Below are 25,350 nucleotides of genomic sequence, written 5' to 3'. Positions count from 1 at the left end.
ACCTCCGCCTCCTGGGTTCAAGCTATTCTCCTGCCTCAGCCTCCAGAGTAGCTGGGAGTACAGTCGGCCGCCACCATGCCCAGCTAATTTTTGTATTTTTTTTTTTTCAGTAGCGACAGGGTTTCACCATGTTGGCCAGGCTGGTCTCGAACTCCTGACCTCAGCTGATCCGCCTGTCTCGGCCTCCCAAAGTGCTGGGATTACAGGCGTGAGCCACTGTGCCCGGCCGAGGCAGTATTTTTTAATGGAACATCAGCTCACAACCCCCGGAGCCAGTGTTCTGTGCCCTGCAGCTCAGAAAGCCTGCTTTCGGGTGATGATGTCCTGACACAATGACACAGAACTGGACTGGGACTCTGAAGAAGCAACACTGATTAGTAGCCGAAAGAGCAGCTATAGCTACCCTGTAGGAACCACTAGCTCCAACCTCCTTCTTTGCTCTCAGGTCGACAGCTTCCCTCTGAAAACGTGATCAGTCTCAGCACCGCCAGCCAGCAGCTGTGGGTGAGCAAGGTGCTTCATCCAGCTGCCCCTCCCGGCAGCCTCATTTGGAAAACAAGGCCGCCAGGCCGCTTGATCTCTAAAGTGTGTCCAGTCCTATTGTTTATGACCCTGTTAACCTCTTTTGATCTGAGAATCCAGGTGGAAGAGTGTCTACAGAACGTGAACTAAAGAACCCAGTTACGTTTCCATAAGAAGAAAAACGGTGGGTGTTTAGAAACGGTTTAAAACAGAGAGAACGAAGACCAGTTTGTCAATTGCCTTTACTCAGTCTGAGTTTTACCTGACTGAGCTGGGGACTGAGCCCTCCTTTAATATTTGACACGATTGCCACAAAACCATGAGGCTGCTGCAGTGGTGCTGAGGTGACACATCCAGTGTCTTTAAGCACCTGACAGTGGCCTGGCTCAGTGGAGATGATGCTTAGATGGGCTCCCACTACAGTGCCTGGGGTCAGCCTTTTGCCATGAAATGAAGTATTGCTACTAAATTATTGTTGACTTTTTTTTTTTTAACAGGCGCTTGAATAAAATTGTTTGGCGAGCATTATCTCAAGAGGAAAAAGAAAAGTAAGCCATTCCATTCCCTCCTCACTTTTTTTTTTTTTTTTTAGGTGAAATTCACGTAACCTAAAATTAACCATTTTAAAGTGTACAACCCAGAGGTGTTTAAAATATTCAAACTATTCTGCAAACCACTACCTTTTTCTAGTTTCAAAACTTTTTCATTTCCCCAGAAAAACACTTTGTACCCATAAATTTGTCACTCCCCATTCCTGTCTCCCCCTTTTCCGGGTTACCACGAGTCTGTTTCCCGTCTCTGATTTTGGCTACTCTGGATATGTCATATGAAGGGAATCATACAGCATGTGACTTTTTGTGTCTGGCAGCTTTTACTTAGTTAATGGAAAAACCTTATGTTTTCAAGGTCCACCCAGCTATCAGTACTACATGTGTATATATACATCACGTTGGTCTGCCCATTCTTCCACTGACGGGCATTTGGGTGGTTTCTGTTTTTTTTGCTGTCATGAGTAATATTGCCATATGCATCTGTGTAGAAGTTTCTTTGTGGACGTATGTTTTCATTTCTCCTGGGTATACACCTAGCAGTGAATTTACTTGTCACATGGTAATTCTATGCTTAGCTTTTTGAGGAACCACCAAACTGTTTTCCACAGTGGCTATGCCATTTTTAAAACATATCTATTTTTATTGACCTATAATAATTGTAAATATTTTGGGGTACATGTGATATTTTGACACTTGCACACATGTAATGATCAAATCAGGGTGTTTAGGCTATTACCTCAAACATTTATTATCCCTTTGTGTTGGGAACGTTTTAAGTTGTTTCTTTCAGCTATTTTGAAATACGCGATAAATTATTGTTAACTCTGGTCACCCCACTGTGTCATCAAGTGCTACAACTTCTTCCTTCTACCTAACTGTATGTTTGTATTCATCAACCAACCTCTCTTCATCTCCCCCGCCACCACACACACTCTTCCCTGCCTCTGGTAAGTATGATTCTATTTTCTGCCTCCATAAGATCAACTTTTTTTTTTTTTTTTTTGGCTCCTACAGATGGGTGAGAACTATTTGTCTTTCCATGCCCGGCTTATCTCACTTAATGTCATGACCTCCAGTTCCATCCACGTTGCTGCAAATGATAGGATTGTGTTCCTTTTTTGGCTGAATAGTATTCCACTGTGTATATATACCACATTTTCTTGATCCATCCATCCATTGATGGACACTTAGGTTGATTCATATCTTGCTGCAATAAACATGAGGGTGCAGGTGTCCCTATGATACATACTGATTTACTATCTTTGGATAACGGTCCAGTAATGAGATGGCTGGATCATGTGGTAGGTTCTTATTGCTCCACATCCTCACGAATACTTGACATTTTCCTTTTTTTTTTTTTTTTTTAAGTCATCCTCATGGGTATGAAAGGCTATTCTATTGTGGTTTTGATACACATTTTCTTAATGACCAATGACGTTAAAAATCTTTCATGTGCTTGTTGTCCATTTGTATATCTTCTCTGGAGAAATGTTTATTCAAGTTCTTTGTCCATTTTCAAAGTGGGTTGTGTTTTTGTTGTATAACTTCTGAGGATGAAGTCATTATCAGATATCTGATTTGCCAGTATTTTCTCCCATGCTATGGGTTATCTTTTCACATTCTTCATGATGTCCTTGATGTCCAGAAGTTTTAGGAAGTGAATGCATCTTTTTTTTCTTTTGTTTGTGTTTCTGGTGTCAAATCTAGGAATCCATTGCCAAATACAAAGTCATGAGCATTTATCCTTTTGTTTTCTTCTAATACGTGTATAGTTTTAGGTCTTACATCTGGGCTTTTGATCCATTTTTGAGTGAATTTTTCTATCTGGCGTGAAGTAGGGTTCCAGCTTCATTCTTCTTCATGTAAATATCCAGTTTATCCAGCACTATTTATTTAAGAGACTATATCTTTCCCTTTGAATGGTTTTGGCACTCTTGTCGAAAGTCATCTGATCATAAATGTTTGGGTTTATTTCTGGACTCTCTATTCCACTGGTCTGTATATGACTATCTTTATGCAAGTTGACACTGTTTTAATTACTGTAGATTTGTATTAAGTTTTGAAATTAGGAAGTATGAGTCCTTCAACTTTGTTCTTCTATTTCAAAATTGTTTGGGCTATTCAGGGCCCTTGAAGTTTTGTATAAATTTGAGGATTGGCTTTTCTGTTTCTGAAAAAAAAAATTGGAATTTTTATAGGCATTATATTTAATCTAAAGATTGCTTTGAAGAGTATTACCATTTTAACAATATTGTCTTCCAATCAATGAACATAGGATGTCTTTCCATTTATTTAGTGGGTGTTTAATTCCTTCAGCAATGTTATATAGTTTTCAGTATACATGCCTTTCACATCCTCTGTTATTTTGTTCTTTTGGGTGCTATTATAAATGGGATTGTTTTCTTAACGTCATTTTCAGATTGTTCATTGCTGGTACATAAAAACATAGCTGAATTTTGTATTTGACCTCGTACCTTGCGACTTTGTTGAATTTATTGATACTAGTGGCTTTGTGTGGAATCTATGGAGTTTTCTATATATAGAAACATGTCATCTGCAAGTAGAAATAATTTTACTTCTTTCTTTCTAATTTGGATGCCTTTTGTTTCTTTTTCTTACCTAATTGATCTAGCTAGTACTTCTAGAACATTGAATGGCAGTGGTGATAGGGGACATGCTTGTCTTGTTCCTGATACCAGTGAGAAAACAAGGAAATTCCCTGTATTCCTAGTTTTCTGATTGTTTTTATCACGAAAAGTGTGTGTTAAATTTTGTCAGGTGCTTTTTCTGTATATATTGAGATGATCATGTTTTTTTCCCTTTGCTCTACTAATGTGATGTATTAAATCATTTGATTTTCTTAAGTTGAACCACTCCTGCATTTCTGGCATAAATCCTACTTAGTCATGGTGTATAATCCTTTTAATGTTCTGTTGGATTTGATTTGCTAGTGTTTTATTAAGAATATTTATGTCCATATTTATAAAGAAAATGGTCTTTTGCTAGTATTTTATTAAGAATATTTATGTCCATATTTATAAAGAAAATGGTCTGTAGTTTTCTTTGGCATGTTTGTCCAGCCTTGGTATCAGGGTAATTCTCTTCTTGTTGACTGTTAAGAAGTATTCCCTCATCCATTTTTTGAAAGAGTTTGAGCAGTATTGTTGTTAATTGTATGATAGAATTCATCAATGAAGGCAACTGCTTCTTAACTTCCCTTTGTTGGGGGGGGGGATTTTGTTTTCTTATGCAAAGTATTTAATTGTTATAGAGGCTGTTGAGATTATCTATTTCTTCTTGAGTAATTTTGGTCATCTGTTTCTAGGAATTTGCGGATTTCATCTAGATTATCTATTTTTGGCATAGAACTATTCATAGTATTCGCTATAATTCTTTTGATTTTTGTAAGCTGAATTAGTAATGTGCCTGCTTTCACTTCTGATAGTAGTAATTATGTGGTTTTTTCCTTTCAGTCAATCTAGCTGAAGATTTGTCAATTTTGTTGATATTCTTAAGGAACATGCTTTTAATTTTGTCGATTCTCTCAATTGTTTTTCTATTCTATAATTTGTTTTTAAGTGCTCTCTTTATTATTTCCTTCCTCTGCTGGCTTTCAGTTTAGTTTTCTCTCCTTTTTCTAGGTCCTTAAGATGTAAATTTAGGTTGTTGATTTGAGAGCTATCTTTTAATGAGGAATTTACAGTCATAAAACTTCTTCTGAGCACTGGCTTTGCTGCACCCATAAGTTTGGGTGTGTTATGTTTTCATTTTCATTTATCTCATATTGCTTTCTAATTTCTCTAGTAATTTCTTCTTTGGCCTGTTGGTTGTTTGAATGTGGTGTTTTAATTTCTATGCATTTTCCATTTTTCCAGTTTTCCCTTCATTGTTATTCTAGCTTTATTCCATTGTGGGTAGAAAATATACTTTGTGTGATTTTGACCTTTTAAATATCTTGAGAATTGCTATGGTTAACATATGGTCTATCCCAGAAAATGTTAAATGTGCACTTAATGTATATTCTGATGTTGCTGGATGGGGTGTTTTGGATATGTTTGTTAGGTCTAGTTCATTTATAGTGTTTTCTAGTCCTCTATTTCTTATACATTTTCTGTCTAGATGTTTTATCCATTATCTAAAGTGAGGCGTTTAAGTCTCCAACTATTTTTACACAGTTGGCCCTCCATATATGTGGGATCTGCATCCATGATTCAGCCAACCATGCATAAAAAATATTTTTTAAAAAAGAAAAATAATAATACAACAATAAAAATACAAATAAAAATAAGTATAGTATAACAACTATTTACATAGCATTAACATTGTATTTGGTATTATAAATAATCTAGAAATGATTTAAAGTGTACAGAAGGATGTGTGTAGGTTATATGCAAATATGACACTATTTTATTTAAGAGGCTTGAGCATCTGTGGATTTTGGCTTCCATAGGGGGTACTAGAACCAATCCCCCATGGATACCAAGACATAACTATACGTAACTGTCTATGCCTCCCTGTGATTCTGTCAATATTTACTTCACACATTTTAAGGCTCAGTATGCATATGTGTTTCTAGTTTTCATATCTGCTTGATGATTTGAGACTTTTAGCAATATATGATGTTATCTTTTGTCTCGTAACAATGTATAAGAAATCTATTTTGCTGGTAATATTATAGCCACTCCAACTCTCTTTGGTTACTATTTCCATGGAATATCTTTTTTCATCCTTTCACTTTAAACCTATTTGTGTGTTTAGGTCTAAAGTGAATCTCTTTTTAAGCAGCATATAGTTGGATCATTATTTTCCTCATTCTGCCAATCTTTCTTTTTAATTGGTGAGTTTAATCTATTGACATTTACAGTGATTACCGATAATGAAAAATTTACATCTGCCATTGTGCTATTTGTTTTGCATGTCAAATTTTTTGTTTCTCAATTTCTCCAATATTTATGTCTTTTATTTTTGATTTGTTCTAATGGGTCATTACGCTCTTTATTTCCTTTTCTGTATACTTTTTATTTATTTTCTTAGTGGTTACCATGGGAATTATAGTTAACCTCCTACATGTATAACAATCTTGTTTGAATTGATATGAAGTTAGTTTTAGTAGCCAACATTAACTGTTCCTATTCAGCTTCAACCTCCTGTATATAGTTATTGTCACAAATTATATCATTTACACTGTGTGCCCATTAACATTGATTTATAATTATTATTTTATGCATTTGCCTCTTAAAGAATAAAGAAAACAAAATGAGTTACATACCAAACATACAAGAATACTAGTGTTTGTATTTACCTATGTAGTTATCTTTACTAGTCCTGTTTATTTCATCATGTGTCTTAGAATTATCTTCTGTATCCTTTCACTTCAACATGAAGAGCTCTTTATAGCATTCCTTTTAGGACAGGTCTACTAGTAACAAACTCTCTTACCTTTTATTTATCTGGAAATGTCTTAATCTTGTCTTCATTTTTGAAGAATAGTGTTACCAGATATAGAATTCTTGACTGATATTATTTTTTCTTTTTTTTTCAGCACATTAAATATATCACCCTGTTGCCTTCTGGCTTCCATAGTTGATGATGTGAAATCAACTGTTAATCTTATGGAAGAGTCCTTATTTATGACAAGTCACTTTTGTCTTATTCTTTTCAAGATTTTCTCTTTGCCCTTCAGTAGTTTAATTATAATGTGTATTGGTGTGACTCTCTTTGAGTTTATCCAGCTGGAAGTTTTCTGAACTTCATGAATCCTTCTCCACATCCTTGGCAACACTTACTTTCTATTTTTTTTTGTTTTTGTAGTGACCATCCTAATGGATATGAAGGATATCTCATAGTGGTTTTGATTTGCATTTCTCTAATTATTTTTTTACGTGATTCCTGGACGTTTGTATGTCTTCTTCAGGGAAATGTCTAGTCAAGCCCTTTATCCATTTTTAAACTAGGTTATGTTGTTGTTGAGTTGTAGGAGTTCTTTATATATCCTGGACATTAACCCATTCTCAGGTTTATGATTTGCATACACTTTCTTCCATTTTTTAGGTTCCTGTTTCACTCTGTTGATGTGCAGCTATTTTCTTTGATGCACAAAAGTTTTTAAGTTTAATATAGTCCCATTTGTCTATTTTTGCTTTTGCTGCCTATACTTTTGGTGTCATATCCAAAAAAGCTTGCCAAATTTGGTATAATGAAGCTTTATCCCTGTTTTCTTCTAGGAGTTTTATAGGCTTGGATATTTAATCTGTTTGAGTTAGTTTTTATATATGTTTTAAACCAAGAGTCCAACTTCATTTGCATATGGATAGCCAGTTTCCCCAGAATCACTTCTTGGAGAGACTGTCATTTTTCCATTGTGTAGTCTTGGCACCTTTGTCAAAAATCACTTGACAAGATCACATGACAGCTTATTTATGGACTCTTTATTCAGTTCCAGTATTCAGTATGTCTGTCTTTAGGCCAGTGCCACTGCTTTGATTACACTACAGACAGTACACTGTTTTGATTATTGTAGCTTTGTAATATGTTTTGATATCTGGAAGTATGAGGCCTCCAACTCTGTTCTTTCTCAAGATTGTTTTGGCTATTCAGGATCTGTTGAAATTCCATATAAATTTTAGGATATTTTTGTATTTATACAAAAAATACCATTGGGATTTTGATAGGGATTGCATAGAATTGTACATCACTTTGGGTAGTATGGACATTTTAACAATTAAGTCTTTCAATCCATGAACACAAAATGTCTTTTTTATTATTTGTGTCATCTTTAATTTCTTTCAGCAATGTTTTGTAGTTTTCAGTGTACAAATCTTTCACTTCCTTAAAATTATTCCTAATTTATTCTTTTTGATGCTATTGTAGATGGGATTATTCTCTTAATTCCTTATCTGATTTTTCATTGTTAGTGTATAGAAAGGCAACTGATTTTGTTTGTTGATTTTATATCCTTTAAGTTTGCTGAATTTATTAGTTCTAACAGTATTTGTAGAATCTTTAGGGTTTTTCTACACGGAAAATCATGTCCTCTATTGAGATAATTTTACTTCTTCTTTTCTAATTTGGATGTTGTTCCTTTTTTTTTCTCACCTAATTTCTCTAAGACTTTCAGTACTATGTTAAATAAAGGGAGAAGAGTGGACATTGTTGCCTTATTCCTGATCTTAGAGGAAAAGCTTTCAATCTTTCATTATTAAGTACGATAGTAGCTGTAAGCTTCATTATGTTGATATAGTTTCTTTCTATTCCTAGTTTGCTGAGTGTTTTTATCACGAAAGGATGTTGACTTTTGTCAAATGATTTTTCTGCATCACTTGAGATAATCATGTGGGGTTTGTCCTTCATTTTGTTAATGTGGTATTTTACATTAATTTTCATATGTTGAACCATCCTTGCATTCCAGGAATGAAGCCCATTTTTTTCATGGTGATTATCTTTTTAATGTGCTGTTTAATTCAGTTTGCTACTATTTTGTTGAGGATTTTTGCATCACTGTTCATCAGGGACATTGGTCTGTAGTTTCTTTTTCCTTGTAGTATCTCTGTCTGGTTATGGTATCAGTGTAATTTCTGTCTCATAAAATGAGTTAGGAGTATTTCTCCCTTTTCAATCTTTTGAAAGAGGTTTGAGGAGAATTGTTATTAATTATTTCATTGTTTGGCAGAATTCTCCAGTTAAGCCATGTGGTACTGGGCTTTTATTTGTTAGGAGGTTTTTGACTATTAATTTGATCTGCTTACTAGTTATAGATCTCTTCAGTTTATTTATTTATGATTCAGTCTTAGTAGGCAGTATGTTTCTAGGAATTTATCCATTTCTTCTTGGTTATGCAATTTGTCGGTATAATATTGTTCATAGTAGTCTCATAATCCTTTTAATTTCTGTGTCATCAGTTGTAATGTTTCCAGTTTTGTTTCTGATTTTAGTTATTTGAGTCTTCTCTCTTTTTTCTTGGTTAGTCTAGCTAAGAACTTGTCAATTTTGTTGGTCTTTTCAAAAAAACCAATCTTTCTTTCATTGATATTTTTTCTATTGTTTTTCTATACTCTATTTTTAATCTTTATTATTTTCTTCCCTGTACTAACTTGGGCTTTCATTTGTTCTTTTCCTAGTTCCTTGAAAAGTAAAGTTAAATTGTTAATTTGAGACCCTCCTCCTTTTAAAATGTGTTTGCCACTATAAACTTCCTTCTTAGTACTGCCTTCACTGCATCTCATACATTTTGATATGTTGTGGTTTTTTTCCTTCATTTATCTCAAGATATCTTCCAATTTCCCTTGTGATTTCTTCTTTGACACATTGGTGGTTTAAGAATATGTGACTTAATTTTTATATATTTGTGGATTTTCCAGTTTTCCTTTTGTTATTATTTCTAGCTTCATTTCATTTTGTTCAGAAAAAATACTTTGCTTTCAACTTTCTTTTTTTAAAATATTTGTTTTGTGGCCTAACATTCAGTGTATTCTGGAGAATATTCCATATGTACTTGAGAAGAATGTGTATTCTGCTGTTGTTTGGTGAAGTGTTCTCCATATGTTGGTTAGGCCCAATTGATCTGTGTTGTTCAAGTTCTCTGTTTCATTATTGATCTTCTGTATAGTTGTTCTGTCCTTTATTGAAAGCAGAGCATGAAGTCTCCCGCTAATACTGGGTTGCTGTCTATTTCTTCAATTCTATCAAAGTTTGTTTTATGCATTTGAGAGCTCTGATGCCAGGAGCACATATATTTATAACTGTTATATCCTCTTAGCAAATTGGCCCTTTTACCATTATATGCTATTCTTCATCTGTTATAACAACTTATGACTTAAAATCTATTCTTTAAGTTCACTGATTCTTTCTTCTGCTTAATCACATCTGCTGTTGAACCCCTCTAGTGAAGTTTTCAATTCAGTTATAACATTCTTCAGCTCTAGAATTTCTATTTGGTTCTTTTTTATAGTTTCTCTCTTTGTTAATATTCTCATTTTGTTCATGCATCGCTTTTCTAAGTTGTATTTGTTGTCTCTATTTTCTTTTAGCTCATTGAGCATCATTAACATTGTTGTTTTGAATTGTTTGTCAGGTAATTAATGTATCTCCATTTCTTTAGGACCGATTTCTAAAGATTTATTGTGTTCCTTTGATTGGGCCATTTCCCCATATCTTTGTGTGCTTTTCCCTGTATTTTTTATGCCTTATGATATTTAGTTGATAATATGACATTTGAAAAAACAGCTATCTCATCCGATTTTCACAAACTGGCCTCTTACAGGTGAAGGGCTTCACCAGTTATCCCAGCTAGAGATGTGGGGGAATCTCTGAAACCTTTTCTGGGGATGTGTCTTCTTTGGGCTTGTGTGTGTAATTTCCCAGTGAAAAAGGTTTGCCCGTTTCTTTCAGGAGCCTATAATATCTTGCTCCCCCTGGTGTCTCTCTGCAGTACTGCAGTATCTCCAATGCTGTAACAAGCTGTAGCGCCCATTTCTATTCTCAGAGGTCCCAACCTGACATGCAAAATATATCACTGTTCTCATCAGCACTCTGAATCAGGCAAGACAGAAACCTGTTTCTTGAGAAGTCTCCCAAAACACAAGAACTTTGAATGTGTATTCCACTGTCTTCTCCAAAGGAGAAGCCAGGACTGGGGAGTTTTCTTCCAGTTGCATCACATTGTTTTGGGAAGGAGGAGAGGATAGGGCAGGCAAAATGTAACAAACTTTCTTACTCTGCTTCATACAGTTCTTCCTGGGTTTGTACTTGTCTAAGGTGCCACAAGCTCATCATTGGTTTCTGTAATTCTCACAAAGGCAATTTGGTTCATACATTGTTAAGTCAGTGTCTCTGTAGGGGAATGAGGGCCGGGATTTTTATTCCACCATCTTGCTGACATCATTCCAATAAGAATGTTGTGCTGTCTTCTGGGTATAAGTTTGTTTGTGGATGGAGTCCTGTGGTTGTGCTGAGTTTAGACTGTACTCTTCCAATACCCAACATCTAAAGAAATAAGTGCTGCTTTCAGCAATAAGAGTGATAATCATTAATTGTTTTCTTTCTCGCTACCCATTCTCTTCCAGCAGTGTCTGACTCAGAAGCAGCTCAGACTGGAAACAGAATCCAGGCCCTGGGCCATCACACCACACTAGCTTCCTCTGGAGTCCCACAGCCTGCTTATCAGCCATAGAAAGTTTGGCTTCTGTTCTTTATGTACCAAAACAGCCGAGCCAAATAGTTTAGACTTATTTAGGCTCACAAAGAGGAAAGGAGATAAAAATAGCTAAAATTAGCTAGTATAAGAATTACTGCACTGAGGCAAATATTTGGGTTTGTTTTGCTTTGCTTTGTTTTTCAGAGTCACTGCTAGGCATACTTGTGTGAAATCTCTTTGAAGCTCATGTTTGGTTCTGCCAGATGTTAGGCTCCAAATACGGAGAAAAAAATGCGGAAAATTTATGTGTATCATACTTCTCTAAAGTCATATAACCTAATGAGGTAATAAGGAAAAGTGCCTACCATAATTCACAGAGATGGTTATTTCTAACCTTTGTAAGCTACCAAAGTCTTGATGGGCCAGAGGGTATGGCTACGATGCTGTCATCTGACAACTGACACTAGCTTCAACAGATGTTTCTCAGGGGAGAGTTTCTTAGGAAACCATCTTACCATATTTTTTCAATTACAGTCATTTTCTTTGCTTTTTGTTTCTTCCTCTTGTTTTTTGCTTGTTTGTTTGTTTTTTAGGTTAGATGCAAACAAACCAATACAGTACTTGGAAAACAAAACAGTTTTAAACCAGGCTTTAGAACGGTTGAACTGGCCCATTTCGTTGAAAGAGCTGTCGATACTGGAAAGTGAAATCCTAGCTGGGAAAATGTACATCCAGCAGGCCATGGAACTCCAGGAGGCTGCCAAGAAGAATTATGCAAACAAGGCCCCAGGAGAGGTGGGTGCCCTGGAGGTCTCTGTCTTTCCTCCTTCTCTGCCTGTCCCAAGTCATTGCCATCCCTACACTGGCTTCCTTCTCTCTCTCCCACTCCTTGCCACATTGATTTCTAAAAGGGTTAGAGCCAATCCAGTTAAGGTCTCAGTACTTTTTTCATCATAAAGGAAATGCCACTTGATTGTACTATGGACTTATTTTTAAAACAATACATCTTTTAATTGAAAAAGAAAAAGCTAAATAGAAGTATAATGTAGTGATTAAAAGCCTGGACTTTCATAGGAGCCAGACCAAGAACTAGCCTCAGATCTACTGTCTAATCTGTGTGTGATTTTGGTTACTCAGTCTCTAAATCTCAATTTTCTTGTAAAATAATAGTATTAATAGTATCCGTCTCATAGGGTTGTTATAAAGAGAAATGAACATGTGAAGTGCGTAGTATTGAAAGCTCCCCATAAGTGTTAGCAATTATTTTTTATCACCATTAATAAAGCAAACCTTCTAAAAAGAAAAATAATTTATAATCTGGTTGCCTTATTGCTACCACTTGGGAGCCTTTCCTTTTAGTTTTTTTTCTCCTCAAATGTTTTCTACATAGGTGCAGTCAGAGTGTCTAAATTATTGTATATTCTGCTTTTAAATTTACTATTATTTCATAGACTTTCTCTGTGTTTTTATTGAACTGTCAGATTTATATGGGTGATGGTTACATAATATTCCATGGTGTGAATATACCCTGGTTTATTTGATTTTTCACTAAACGTTAAACATTTATAGTTATTTCCTGGTTTTCTGCTTTCTCACATAGTATTTTCATGACTCCTGTGGCGCACATAGTTGAATTATTTTGTTAAGATACAGCCTTAGAAGTAGTATTTCTGGAGCAAAGAGTATAAACATTTGGAGTCTATAAATACACATGGCCAGTGGGAAACCCACTCTCTGACTCTCCGTGGGTGTGTGTGGATGGTGCTTTGTTTGAATGTGTCCCCCAGAGTTCCTGCATTGCAAACTTGATCTCCCTTGCAGCAGTGCTGGAGGTGGGACGTTTAAGAGGCGCGTGGGAAAAACCGCTCTCTCAGCCGGTGCTCTCGCACCACAAGGCAATCCTCGCACCACAAGGCAGTCCTCGCCCACAAGGCAGTCACCAACAGGGAAGGAGGCTTCTGGGACCAGAGGTGCGGGGGATTTTCCCACACGTACCAAACAGCAGACACTGGTTGGTTCGCCTCCAATTCAACTCTGACACTACTACCTGGAGATGGCGTCAGATCCCACAGGTTGAGGGCTCTATTCCCAAGACTGGCCCTCCCAACACATCAGTCACAAGTCTGGGCTTCCAGAACTTCTGACTGACCAGCTTCAAGTTGGGGTTCCCGCAACTCCCTCTTTGAGTTTGATTAATTTGCGAGAGGGGCACACACAACTCCGGGAAGCACCAATGTTTAGCAGTTGATTATAAATGATATTACAAAGGATGCAGATGAAGAGATGCATCGTGGGAGCTATGCGGGAAGGTTGCAGAGCCTCCTTTCCGTGAGTGCTCTCCCTGGGTGGGCCACCCTCCAGGAGCCTTCATGTGTTCAGCTGTCAGTAAGTTCTCTAAACCCTGTCCTTTTGGGTTCTTACGGAGGCCTCATTACGTAGGGATGATCGATTAAAGCATTGGCTATGGTGATCAACTTGACCTTCAGCCCCTCTCCCCTCCTGGAGGTTGGGAGTTTGGGCTGAAAGTCTTAGCTCTCTAATCCTACCTTGGTCTTTCTGGTGACCAGTCCCACCCTGAACCTACCCAACACAGGCACACAAAGGAGAGCACTGCAGAGACCCCAAGGATGTTAGGAGTTATGAACCAGGAACTATGGAAGAAAAATATATGTGTATATATATTATATATATGCATGCCAGATAAATATATATATATGCCATAATACCACAAGCTGGCTAGACCATGAGGGCTCTGGTCACAAATGGACCAATGCCATTATCACTGGGGTGGATTCATTATTAAAGGAATGAGTGTGGATCTCTGTTGCGCACTCTCTCTCTCTCCCATGTGATGCCTTTTGCCAGGTTATGGGTAGCAAGATGGCCCTCACCAGGTGCTGGTCCCTTAATCTTGGACCTCCCAGCTTCTAAAACAGTGAGCCAGTAAGTTTCTGTCTATTATAAATCACCCAGTTGGTGGTATTCTCACAGCAGCACAAAACTAACTAAGAGAGATATGGAATAGTTCATCCAAAATCTTACTAAATCCTAGGTAATTTTCAGGTGTTCACCACATTCTCATCTAAAAATCCACCCCAGATCTGACTGTTCAGGTTCATCACCTTTGGTTCAGTCTTTGCCAAGTATTACTGGTTTAGCCTGGCTTAAAATTCTGTTTTTGATGCTCTAGATTCTTGTGTTTTGCTTCATTTTGTTTTGTTTGTTTTCTTTCATTTTATTCTTTCTTCTGCAAATCACATTTTTTCCTTCAGTGTAAAAAGCTATGTCTTTTGTGCAGAATGCAAAAATTTTTGTCACAGAAGGTCATATGTCTAGTAATGTTATTCAAACAAAATGATTTCCTCAAAGAATTGTTCAGTGTTTCTTTGGGAGGTGCCATCTGACACCCCCAGACATTTCTCTATTTGCCTTCCTTACCCACATGCCCTGTGGGCACCTAAAACTCAAGAGGACCGAGAGTGAATTACCTGCCTCTCCTTGAAAAGATGATCTTCCTCTCTTTGTGCTTTTCCCTGTCCTGCTTCATGCTTTTCCCTGTCCTGCTTCGTGCTTTTCCCTGTCCTGCTTGCTCTTTCATTTATTCGTTGAAATATTTATGAGTGCCCATGAGATGCCAAGCCTTATTCTAGGCACTGGGAGTACCTAGAACACAACAGACTTAGTCCTTGGACTATCCTAATTTGAATGAGGACTACAGACCATGGCCAGTCCCAGGTGTTGAGCTATGGAGACCCCGCCGCCTAACAGCAGAATTTGCTGGCCTATTCTTTTGTCTATACTTCATATTAACTTTGCAAATAGGAAGTATTGTGAACGGAGTGAAAAGAAGCCTCTTGTGATTCAGAGCAAAGATCATTGTGTTCCACCGAATTCATCTGGAAGTCTGGCAGTCAAGCTCGTTGTTTACAACATACGAATTAATTGAATTAATTGTTCTATGTCTTTCTTTTCTTACCGCAAAATGGGAATAAAAATAATTCCCATAATTTCTTCATCCAAAAATCATGGATAAGATTCTGCGCGTGGGGCAGGTGCCCTCAGGTGATGAGTGGCCTCCCTCATTCTTTTCTGTCTCCCTGGGATCTTCCAGGGGGTACCTTATATTGGACACAAAATGGGGATTCATTAGCTGCACTGAACGCATGGGCCCAGCCCGATGGAGGAGACATTGCGCCAGGGCATCACTGCTGTGACAGCCAAGACCTGGTCTGGCCTTGTTTGTAGCTGTGTCCATGGCACTGACAGTGAAGCCCAGTGCACAGGGGCCACTCAACAAATGTGTATTGATGAGTGAAATGCAGACCCTTACAGCCTTTCACTGGATTATAAATACAACAGAGGCACCTCCAGAGACCACCTGGAAGATGGGGAAAAGTGACCTAACTGGGCGGTTAGGGAAGGCGTCACTAATCCAGTTTGGCCCAGAAGGATGCCTAGGAATTGCGGACTGGGGTGCGAGAAGTGTTTGGAGTGAAAGAAACAGCCTGGGCTCAGGCAGCGATGTGGGGAAGCACACGGAGTGTTCCCTGAGGAACGTGGCAGGAGCGACGGCGGGAACGGGAAGATGGTACCAGAAAACGAGGTACTTGAAGTCTGCTGGGGTCAGGGACTTACGCCTGCAGGAAATGGACACCTGGGAGGGGTTTTTGGCAAGCGAAGGACATTCACAGATGTGTGTCCTAGAAAGATTATTCTGACAATGAGATGAGGCCCAACATAAAAGACCAAAATCCTGTGCAGCGCTCCCCTTGAGAGGTGTTGAGTCCTTGAGCCAGGTGGGAACACTGGGGAGAGAACAGGTAACAGAGACATGGGTTGTGGGAAAGTAGGACATGTGGGACAAAGTTGAAGATGCTCACGAAACTTCTGCCTTGGACAACTGTAGGAGCAGAAGCACTGCTTCCCCTTCCATCTTTCCTCTGCTCCTCAGGGAGACGGGTGCACCCTGGCCAGCCTACGCCATCACGTGTCATCCTCTAACCCTCTGCCACGTGTCTGTTTACTTTGCAGCACACTTCCCTGCCTGGCATTTTTGTTTACAGTCTGTCTTCCCCACTGAAATAAGGGAGGGACTTGGTTTGTGGTGGTGTAGGTGCTCCCAGAGCCTAGAATCGTGGTGGGCACCTTGTAGGCATGCACACATATTTCAGTGAATAAATGAAAGAACAAACACAGAAGAGGCACCGTGAGAGAAAGAGCAGATTTTCAGAGAAAGGTAGTTCACTTTCAGCACTCCTGATTCTTAGATATCCGTGGGACACTCAGGTGAGAGAGGCCAGTAAACAGCCGCACGTCTGGAGTTTAGAAGAGTGGCCAGAGTTAAGGGGATAGATTTGGAGGTCATTTCAGGTGCTAGGAGAGGAGGAGGAGATAGTAGAAGGGACCAAGGTGGATAAGTTAGAGAAGCAGGAGGCCCGGGGTAGAGAGCCAAGGACAAGAGGCAGGAACTCAGCTTAGAAGGCCTGAGTGGCGTCACACAGCTGGAAGATGGCAGTGCCGAGATTTGCATTCCGGTCCACCTGACTCCAAATACAAAAATTAAAGCACTGGCCTAAAAGAAGGTTGTGAGACCACATACTTCATACACCTAGGAGAGTGTGCAGCACCAGGTGCTCAGCAGTGAATGCACACAACATACATTATCAGTGATGGCTCTTTCCACTGCTAAAGTTATTATCAAGGAGTTTTGGAAAGCCATGCAGAATGATGTCTGAAAGCCATTTGACTGGCCAAGAGAAAGTGCATTAGTGAGGTTGGCGAGAATAACGCCAGTGGAATGGTGGGGGCAGAGGCCAGTTTGCAGGGGGTAGAAGGGTGGGTAGAAGTGGAGGAAGTTCGTTTAAGAAGTGAAGAGTTTTGCTTCCAGATCTTCAATGGGAAGGCAGGGAGAAAGGGGGTGGGAACGCCAGGTGAGCTAGTGCGCGAGAAGGCGTTTCGTTTGTGTAGTGGTATCACTGGGTCTGCTGCTGCCTCTTGGTCAGGGGCTAAGACTGTCCCCTCACTGCCTTGTCCTCACCCAGGCTGTCGAAAGCCGCTCTTGTCTGTTAGGGGAACACCCATGCTCCAGAATAAATGTCCCTAGGTAACTGCGGGAGAGGCCACATCTGGTGACTTCCCCTCAGAGTTCTTTCTACTCGTGGCACGGCCCTCTGCAGTGGAAGATTTTGAATGTTGTTTTCTTGCGATGATAATTCTCCTTTCCATGTGTGATAGATTCTGAGAGTCCAAAATGCCGTTATGATCACACCCCACAGATTGAATTCTGTGACCCACTAACAGGACTCAAGCTTTGGTGTGCGAAGCTCCGGGTTTCAAGGTCTTCTGAGATCCTGTGGTGAAAACTGCATCATAGATGCAAGTCATTTTTCCTGATTCATATGTAAATAGAGTCTCATTTTAAATTCTTTTAGCAAGGGCCAAAGCTTTTGAAAGATGAGTATAAATTGCCGTGAAAGAACCCCTCTGTTCATCATTAAGCCCCCCCATGAGCTGACTGATAAGCAACAAAATGGGGATGAGACCATTCGGAGGGGGCTGCCCACGTGTATCCAGAGGGCTGTGGCCACTGCATCTGGCCTGCTGCAGGGTGTGTGATGGAGTCTGGATGACCAGGGCGTTCTGATACCCTCCTCTGGAGCAGGGTTGACACCCAGCATAGCTGCCTTGCCGATTCCTAAGTTTGGGGCAGCTTCATGATTTTTCTGTCAGTAAGAACCAGAGGTGGGAAGGAGACACGGCAACACGTGCTGTGTCCAGGGAGCCTGTGCCTGCTTTTTATGCTCCAGCTTCCACGCGCAGTTCCTGGCTGGCTCCAGATCAGACCTAAAGTGAAAGCCATTCTTCCCACCTGCTCTGCCTAGCATCCTGCGCTGGGCACATTCCATGCTTGACTGTGTAATGGTTTCCGCCTGTTTCCATAGTCCACCTGCTTCGTGGTGTCCCTGGAGATGGGCACTTGGCTCACTGACTCCGTAATGACAAGAGAAATCTCAAGTCTGAAATTTTAAATTCCCTTTGAAAACTCCCCTCCCTAGCACCCCTCATGTCACTCTAATTGCAGATTTCACCCTCACTGGCCAATCCAGAGCCCTCAGAGCTGAAAGGTAGGGGAAGTTGCCGGGGGGCATCTGTGGATTATAATTAATCTTCCTTGGGAGCCTGGTCTAGGGCAGCCCAGCTGTGCTGTCCTCCAACATTTTCTGAATAAATAAGGATTGTTCTCCAGGGCAAATCCTTTGGCCCAGAAAGATCAAAAAGGCTCTCTCACCCATAACCTTGACTGCTTTGGAAAATTTGGAGGTAGAAAATATTTTTAAGCTGAAAGCAGCCCTGAAGGAGGCCGTGGAAACTTACCCACACCACTGACTGCACACGTTTCCTTCTCAAAGCCGTGACTGGCAAGGAAGCTGGAGCCCCACCTTCAGGGTGGGGAGCTGAGTGCTCTGCTCCAGGAGAAAGAGAGCTTTAGGTAAATGCACATAGGGAGGCAGGCATGGGTGAGGCTGGATGAGATGGAATTGGAGAAGGAAGAGAACAGAAATTATTTGCCATTGAGAATATTCTGTTGGGTTGTGACTTTGACACTATACATGCAGGAAGATGTTAGCTGGGGAGACAGAGGAAAATGTCTTTCAGTTATGTAAGATAAACTCAGAATATATACAGCTGTTATCTGTGTCCCAGATAGTAAATGAACCAATTGTCATTCTTGCATTGTAACTTTTTTTTTTTAAACAGTCCACAAGATTTTCTCTTTAATGGGAGGTGGGAGGCATCACACCCTGACTAGTCAGCCTTCCTAATTCCACTAGCAAAAACTTCGTCTGTTTTGCTGATATTCAGGTCTGTGGGGAAGACGAGCTCCCTAGTGGCTATGAACTGCTCTGCGGTGGAACAAAATCTACTGATGTTGAAACAGGAAATTTTCCCCGACCCCTTCGCAGGACTTGCGAAGAGGGTGGCTCTTTTACTCAGCCCATGGCTCTCAGCCCCTCTCGGGAGAGGGAGCACACAGATGAGTGGGTTCAGGGGCCAGGACGAGTACGTCTGGGTGCCGGCAGGGGTAGAACTCTGTGCAGCCCCGAGGCAGCTTCTAGGGGAGTACCCGCAACCCCGGGAGCCCCAGAGGGCGTGTGTTACAACCGTGCTCCTTTAGTTTTGCTCTCCGCAGATAGCTAAGTGTTTAACTGCTCGGTGGGACAGCCCTCTGTATCCCTAGCTCTTGTTCGGCATCCAGGAAGAATCAGGTCACACGAACAAATTGCAGATGGTAAATGCAGGGGATTTTATTGCTGATGAACGTGACTCTCAGCAGGATGGAGAGCTAGAAAGGGGATGGAGTGGGAAGGTGGTCTTCCCCTGGGGTTTGGCTGTCGCCAGCCACACTCTTCTCTGAGGTCCCGCCATCAAGCCATCCCTCTGAAGTCAAGCTGCTTCTCAGTGATGTCAGGCTGCTCAATGATGCTTCTCTTTTCTTCTTCTCTGCTACTCCATGGCCAGTGGAGCCTGGGTTTTTATGGGTACAGGATGGGGGACAGTACAGGCAGAGGGTGGTTTTGGAAAAGGCAACATTCAAGCAGGAAAACAGAAATGCGTGTTCTCCCTTTGGGCCTCGGGTCCAGGCTTGAGAGTGGGGCCCTCACCCGGGACCGCGGTCTTCTGCCCAGTATTTCCCTGCCTCCTGTCCATATCAGTGGGCAGGAAGTTAAGAAGTCTGGGGGTGCACTGGTGATGTTGCCATCACACAGAAGTGATGTGTGCACATTCAGGCCATGCTGTCCTCAGACAGCACTGCAGTGACAGTTTACCATCTGGAAGTGGGACCCCTGATGGGCCTCTGGGGCGTGTGGCCAGAGTGAAGCTGAAATCCCAGAGGGAGTGAGAGGATGACAAAGAGAAAATGAAGCCTTCACGACTGTGCCACGGTTAGCTCGGGGTTAGATGGGGGTTAAGGAGAGAATCCTGCTCAGAAACGCCAGTCACTGGAGGAAACTGAAAGGAGGAGGAAAATATCCTCAAACTCTATTTTCTAAAAAGTCTCTGTCTCGTGTCCTGATGTTCAGGAACGGGAAGGTGGGTGTCAACTCTGGGGATCCCTGAGGTGACAAAAACTTACAACCAGGTTGTCTTTCCATTCTGAAGCTAAAGGCACCCTCCTCTCTGGAGATTTCAGCTGGGCAGATGCCAGCACTCTCCTGCCTCTACATTTGTCTTTGTTCCGAGTCATGAATTCTACCCAAGCACCCTAAACAAGTTTGGGGACAGATTTGCCCTCCCTGTCTGGAGGAAGAAAACGGAGTGCAGAGGGCTTAGCAGGGGCCACCCAGGGAGCAGAATCCAATTCATTCAGTACTAGTGAAGAAACGTTAATGAAGGAATTCTTGACAGAGGTGAAGGTCAGTCTAAGGCCGTCCATGGGATATTACAGGACCCCAGGACAAGCAATAGCAGGAAGTTGTTATCACCCCCAGACTTAAAGGGGCAAGGGAAGGAAAGAGAGTTCCTGGAGCCCTAGAGAGAAAGAGCAGGGAGTGGGCAGGACACCAATACCCCAGCCTCCTCCTGCCTTCTGAGCTTGGCCCGTGCCTCAAGACAGCTAAAATTAGGGGAAAGTTTTCTTAAAGACTCAGAATTTATTTGCACACCACAGTCTCGTGGGAGATGTTTGTATAAAGTAGGTAGCTGGTAGTGGTTCCTACCAGGTGACACAAAAGTGGCTCCCAAGTGTGGCTTTTGTTCATCTCCGGAGTAGCGGGAGATGAATAACTGTATCAGGAACATGGAATTACAAATCCCGAGCTTTGGTGATTTTCAGATTTAGATATACAACACACTTCAGTTTTCTCTCTCTTTGTATGTTTTTTCCTAAAAGAGCAATAAGGGATTATTTCCTGAGATGCTGTTGCAGGTTTGCTTTCAAGATAGGGAAATCATTTTGGATTTTTTGGTTTTTCTTTTTGGAATATTGTATATATTTATTAGATTCCTTTGCTGCTACAAAGAAAAAGAGAGAGGAAAAAAAAACACACACACACGTTTCTTTTCAGCAAAGCCTTTGAGGTAGCTGTTAATGTTTGACTGGAGGTTTTGCTTGCAGGGTGATTAACTGTTCCCCACAGCCTGGTGCTGCCCTGGGGGCCGGGAGGGGAAGGAATGTTTCCTGGTTCAGGTATCGTCTGTGGAATTGATTCTTGTGCCTCTTAGCCATTCGCATGGCGCAAAGCACCACCAGCTGGGATGAGGCTGAGGCCAGACTGCTCACCAGGCCTGTGCCGGGCTCAGGAAGCAGTGCCTGGAGAGGGAGGTGGGATTTTGGGATGCGTGTTACTCACTGTGTGTTTTCTAGAGTTATACTATGCCCTGAGGAGGCAGGGGGGAAGTTCACAGAGCACTCCTCTACATCCCTTTGGTTTTTAAGGCAAGGCTAAGTGCCCAAGACTACTGGAAGGGAAGGGGATCAAAACCCCCTTAAGCCTTGGCTGGCCAGGCAGCACCGCCAGCTTTCCAGTGAGCCCCCGCCCGGATGTGTCGTACTTGAGAGCAGTTCACAAGGAGATTTTGCTTTCTCTTCAGGGCTCAGGCAGGAAATTCCACTTAGAGCTTCACTTCTTGGGCACAATATTTGCCTTCTGTTAAAGTGCAAACGCCCTGGGAAGGAAAGCACACTGAGGCCTTCCAACTCATTCACCATGGGCCACTTCCTCCCTGCTCCGGAGACGCTGGGCAGGAGTTTGCCACTCCTGATTTCTATTTTCCTGTAAGCTCTTTTCTCATTGTCTCTCCAGTCCATTTTTCTTTTTTCTTTCTTTTTTTGAATCTCACTCTGTCACCCAGGCTGGAGTGCAGTGGCACCATCTCCGCTCACTGCAAGCTCCTCCTCCTGGGTTCACACCATTCTCCTGCCTCAGCCTCCCGAGTAGCTGGGACTACAGGCACCCGCCACCAAGCCCAGCTAATTTTTTTGTATTTTTAGTAGAGATGGGGTTTCACCATGTTAGCCAGGATGGTCTCGATCTCCTGACCTCATGATCTGCCTGCCTCAGCCTCCCAAAGTGCTGGGATTACAGGCGTGAGCCACCGTGCCAGGCCTCTCCGGTCCATTTTTCAAAGGGATGCAGAGTCTGGATACTTGCTGGTGGATGAAATCCCTCTAAATTTAAATGAGCGGGAACTGAGTGAGTTTCCAAACGCTGCAGGTTAGCCCTGTCCTGTACACCAAGGTTTTAAAGGGAGTTGAATTATTCACAGACACAGTTTGCAAATGTCCCGGTCTTATAATTAGGTGTCCTAGAAAGGGGAAAGGTCAGCACCTCTCTGAACCTACACACATTCCTTCGATTAGAGCAGTGACAGACTTTACATGGCCTCGAGGACAAACGTGAGCAAAGAAGCATGCTGGAGCTGCTGTTACGACAATTTGGGGATTGCATGTGCTGGAATTCAATAATTCAGGGCAGGAAAAGTATTCAGTAGTGGGTTTTTTTAACAAGGTTTTAAGCCAAAGACTAGTTCTGGTTAACTTGTAGAAATGCATTCTGTACCCAGTGTGGAAGTATGCTGCTTGTGAAGTGGAAAATTCTAAAGCATCAAACATTTAGTCATTTCACTATCTCCACCGCCATGTCCAAGAGCATGACCTTGAAATTAAGTCACGAAATGAAAAGAGGGTGGCACCATTTGGGACCCTCGTCCCTATCACCTGCGATTGAATCTGACAAGGAAGTAAATTGGATTATCTGAATTTTGTAGACAAGGCTAAATCACATTACTCAGCACACAGCATCCCTCCTGCTGGCATCATTGCTCGTGGGACTTCCTCACTGAAACTGGTATGCGGCTATACTTGTGTGCCTGAGTCTAAACATATGTTGGCTTATTTATTTGAGAGCTAGCCTTTCCTGCTCTGTCTCTATTCCCTCTGACTTTCATCACCCGTGGGTTTCTCTTTAGACCTCAGTAGTTGGCGTGTATTTTGTGTGCATGTTTAGGTGAGGTATGGCAGAAAAGAAATGGAGTTGGGAGGCGTTCTTTGATGTGAACTGTACGGCACCCCAAAGTCTTCAGCAAAGTTCAAAACCAGCAGGATGTCATCTTTCTGGAACAAAGTTGTCAATATTCTGGCTGAAGGGATGGCACCTCTAGCTGCCCCGGTGGGATGTCTTCTCATCCTGGGAAGCCTGTGTTCTGTTTCTGTGGGATGAACCATTATATTGAAGCTGACCACTGTGCTTTATCTGTGATGCAGTTCAGTTGACTATGCCATGGTCCAGATGAATCACCAAATCATCATGTAGGCCGCGGTGGATGGTTCCTTCCATAAAGCCCCATGCTGTGGAATCAACGAGAAATGAATTCTTGCCAATAGTAATAACAGTTGGAAACAAAGCAGAGTAAACATGAATTACTTTTTTTTTTTTTGAGACAAAGTCTCACTCTATCACCCAGGCTGGAGTGCAGTGGTGTGATCTTGGCTCACTGCAACTTCCGCCTTCCAGGTTTGAGTGATTCTCGTTCCTCGCCTCCTGAGTAACTGGGATTACAGGCGCATGGCACCACACCCAGCTAATTTTTGTATTTTTAGTAGAGACAGGGTTTTGCCATGTTGGCCAGGCTGGTCTCAAACTCCTGGTCTCAAGGGATTCACCCGCCTCAGTCACCCAAAGTGCTAGGATTACAGGTGTGAGCCACCGTTCACAGCCAACATGAATTACTTTTACAATGTTCTTTAGTATCTGTCCTTGTCCTTTCCAGTGAACTGACAGGTGTATGAATGACTTGAAGGGGAGTGATACTTGTGACCATTTAGAAAGACATTTTCTTCGGTGGCAGTTGCAGTGTTAAGAATGAGTGCCATAGCATTGCTACCATTCACTGTCACCCATGCAGGGGGAAGCTCTTCACAGAGTAAATGGCTATTCTCTATCAGAAGAATTGGGAAGTGAGTGACAACTATAGAAAAAAAGACTTCCCTGATTATTTTAGGCAACTGAACTCCCAGATGTATACCTTTAAACCGATTCTGAACATGTAGAAAGCAATCTCCTCAGTTAACTTCTGGCTAGGAAATTGAGAGAATCAATATTTGGAATCTAGAGATGAAAGAGGGCTAGTTAAATAAATTATGTGACTCTGCTCACTCAGAATTTTAAACAGGAACTTTAAATGTATCTAGGCACAGGTTCTCAGAAATGATTTGTCATACTAATGAAATCTAAAGGGGAGAAATGCCTTCCCGGAATCGATGTGGACATCTTTGTGGAATCAGGTTTTTATTCGTCTGGAGACAGAGACTGTCTGGTGGTCTCAGTGACCAAAGTATCTTCCCAGCCAGTTGGTCTTTGACATGAACACCGGTGACCTGAAGCAAGGTGGCTTTTCCATAAAGGCTTTAAACCTTATAGAAAAGTGAGGTTTTCAAGTTAACAGTTGATTCAGTATGACAGGCTCCAGGTTCTCAAGACTTTAAATTCTATCCATTATCAGAACACTTTACACAGTCTTCCATTGAAGAAATTACTGTAGGAAGCTGTGCTTGGGCATCCCACTGGATTATGAAGATGGAAAAACTGTGCTACTCGTGTACTCAGTTGTTGCTGGTGCATTTCTCTTATCCTGTGGGAGCTGCGAGCAAGGGTAGCAGGCTTGCATCCTGGCCTTGTACATACATCCTAGCAGTTTCTCCAAGAGTGTAGATTTAGACCCTCCTAGACAGAAATAGGGAACTAGGAAGTGGTAGAGATTATTTAGTTTGTTCCCTTACTTTGCATATGCAGAAACTGAGGCCCAAGAAGGCTAAAAGATTGTGCAAAGTCACATAGCCCGGTGGGCAGCACCCAATCCTGTTTCTCCTGTCTCCTAGTCCAGCTCCTTCCTCTGAGGTCATTTCAGACCACAGTAGGCCATTTTGAACCTCACGCTAGAAAGAGCGCTTAGGTTTCTTTTCTGGGTGAAAGCCCGGGAATAAACAGGTGACATTCACCACCCACCAGTGACGGTGAATTCTCTTTGATGGATACTGATTGCCTCAGCAAGTGTGCAAATTCCATGAGTAGGGAAGGACCCAAGCAAAATCTGGCTAGATGTGAGCATCGTAAACAAAAGAGTATTGTTCACCATACATTTTTG

General features: G+C 41.4%; 1 protein-coding gene across 3 annotated transcripts in view; it reads left to right on the top strand.

The window, feature by feature from the left end:
• LOC105490064 (von Willebrand factor A domain containing 3B) overlaps nt 1-25,350 on the top strand; it is a 248,703-nt gene that overhangs the window by 187,543 nt on the left and 35,810 nt on the right. For all 3 annotated transcript variants that reach the window (XR_011612122.1, XM_071077305.1, XM_071077304.1), the window contains exons 21-22: nt 1,020-1,070; nt 11,799-12,000. Coding sequence is in view for 2 of the 3 variants with exons in the window: in XM_071077305.1 (XP_070933406.1) it covers nt 1,020-1,070; nt 11,799-12,000 (253 nt within the window). In the remaining variant the exon portion in view is untranslated. The remainder of the gene's footprint in view (nt 1-1,019; nt 1,071-11,798; nt 12,001-25,350) is intronic.

This window comes from Macaca nemestrina, chromosome 13 (assembly GCF_043159975.1).
Source record: "Macaca nemestrina isolate mMacNem1 chromosome 13, mMacNem.hap1, whole genome shotgun sequence".
NCBI classification, from domain to species: domain Eukaryota; kingdom Metazoa; phylum Chordata; class Mammalia; order Primates; family Cercopithecidae; genus Macaca; species Macaca nemestrina.
The sequence above is the reverse complement of the archived record's forward strand: the minus strand, read 5'-3'. Positions and strand labels throughout refer to the sequence as shown.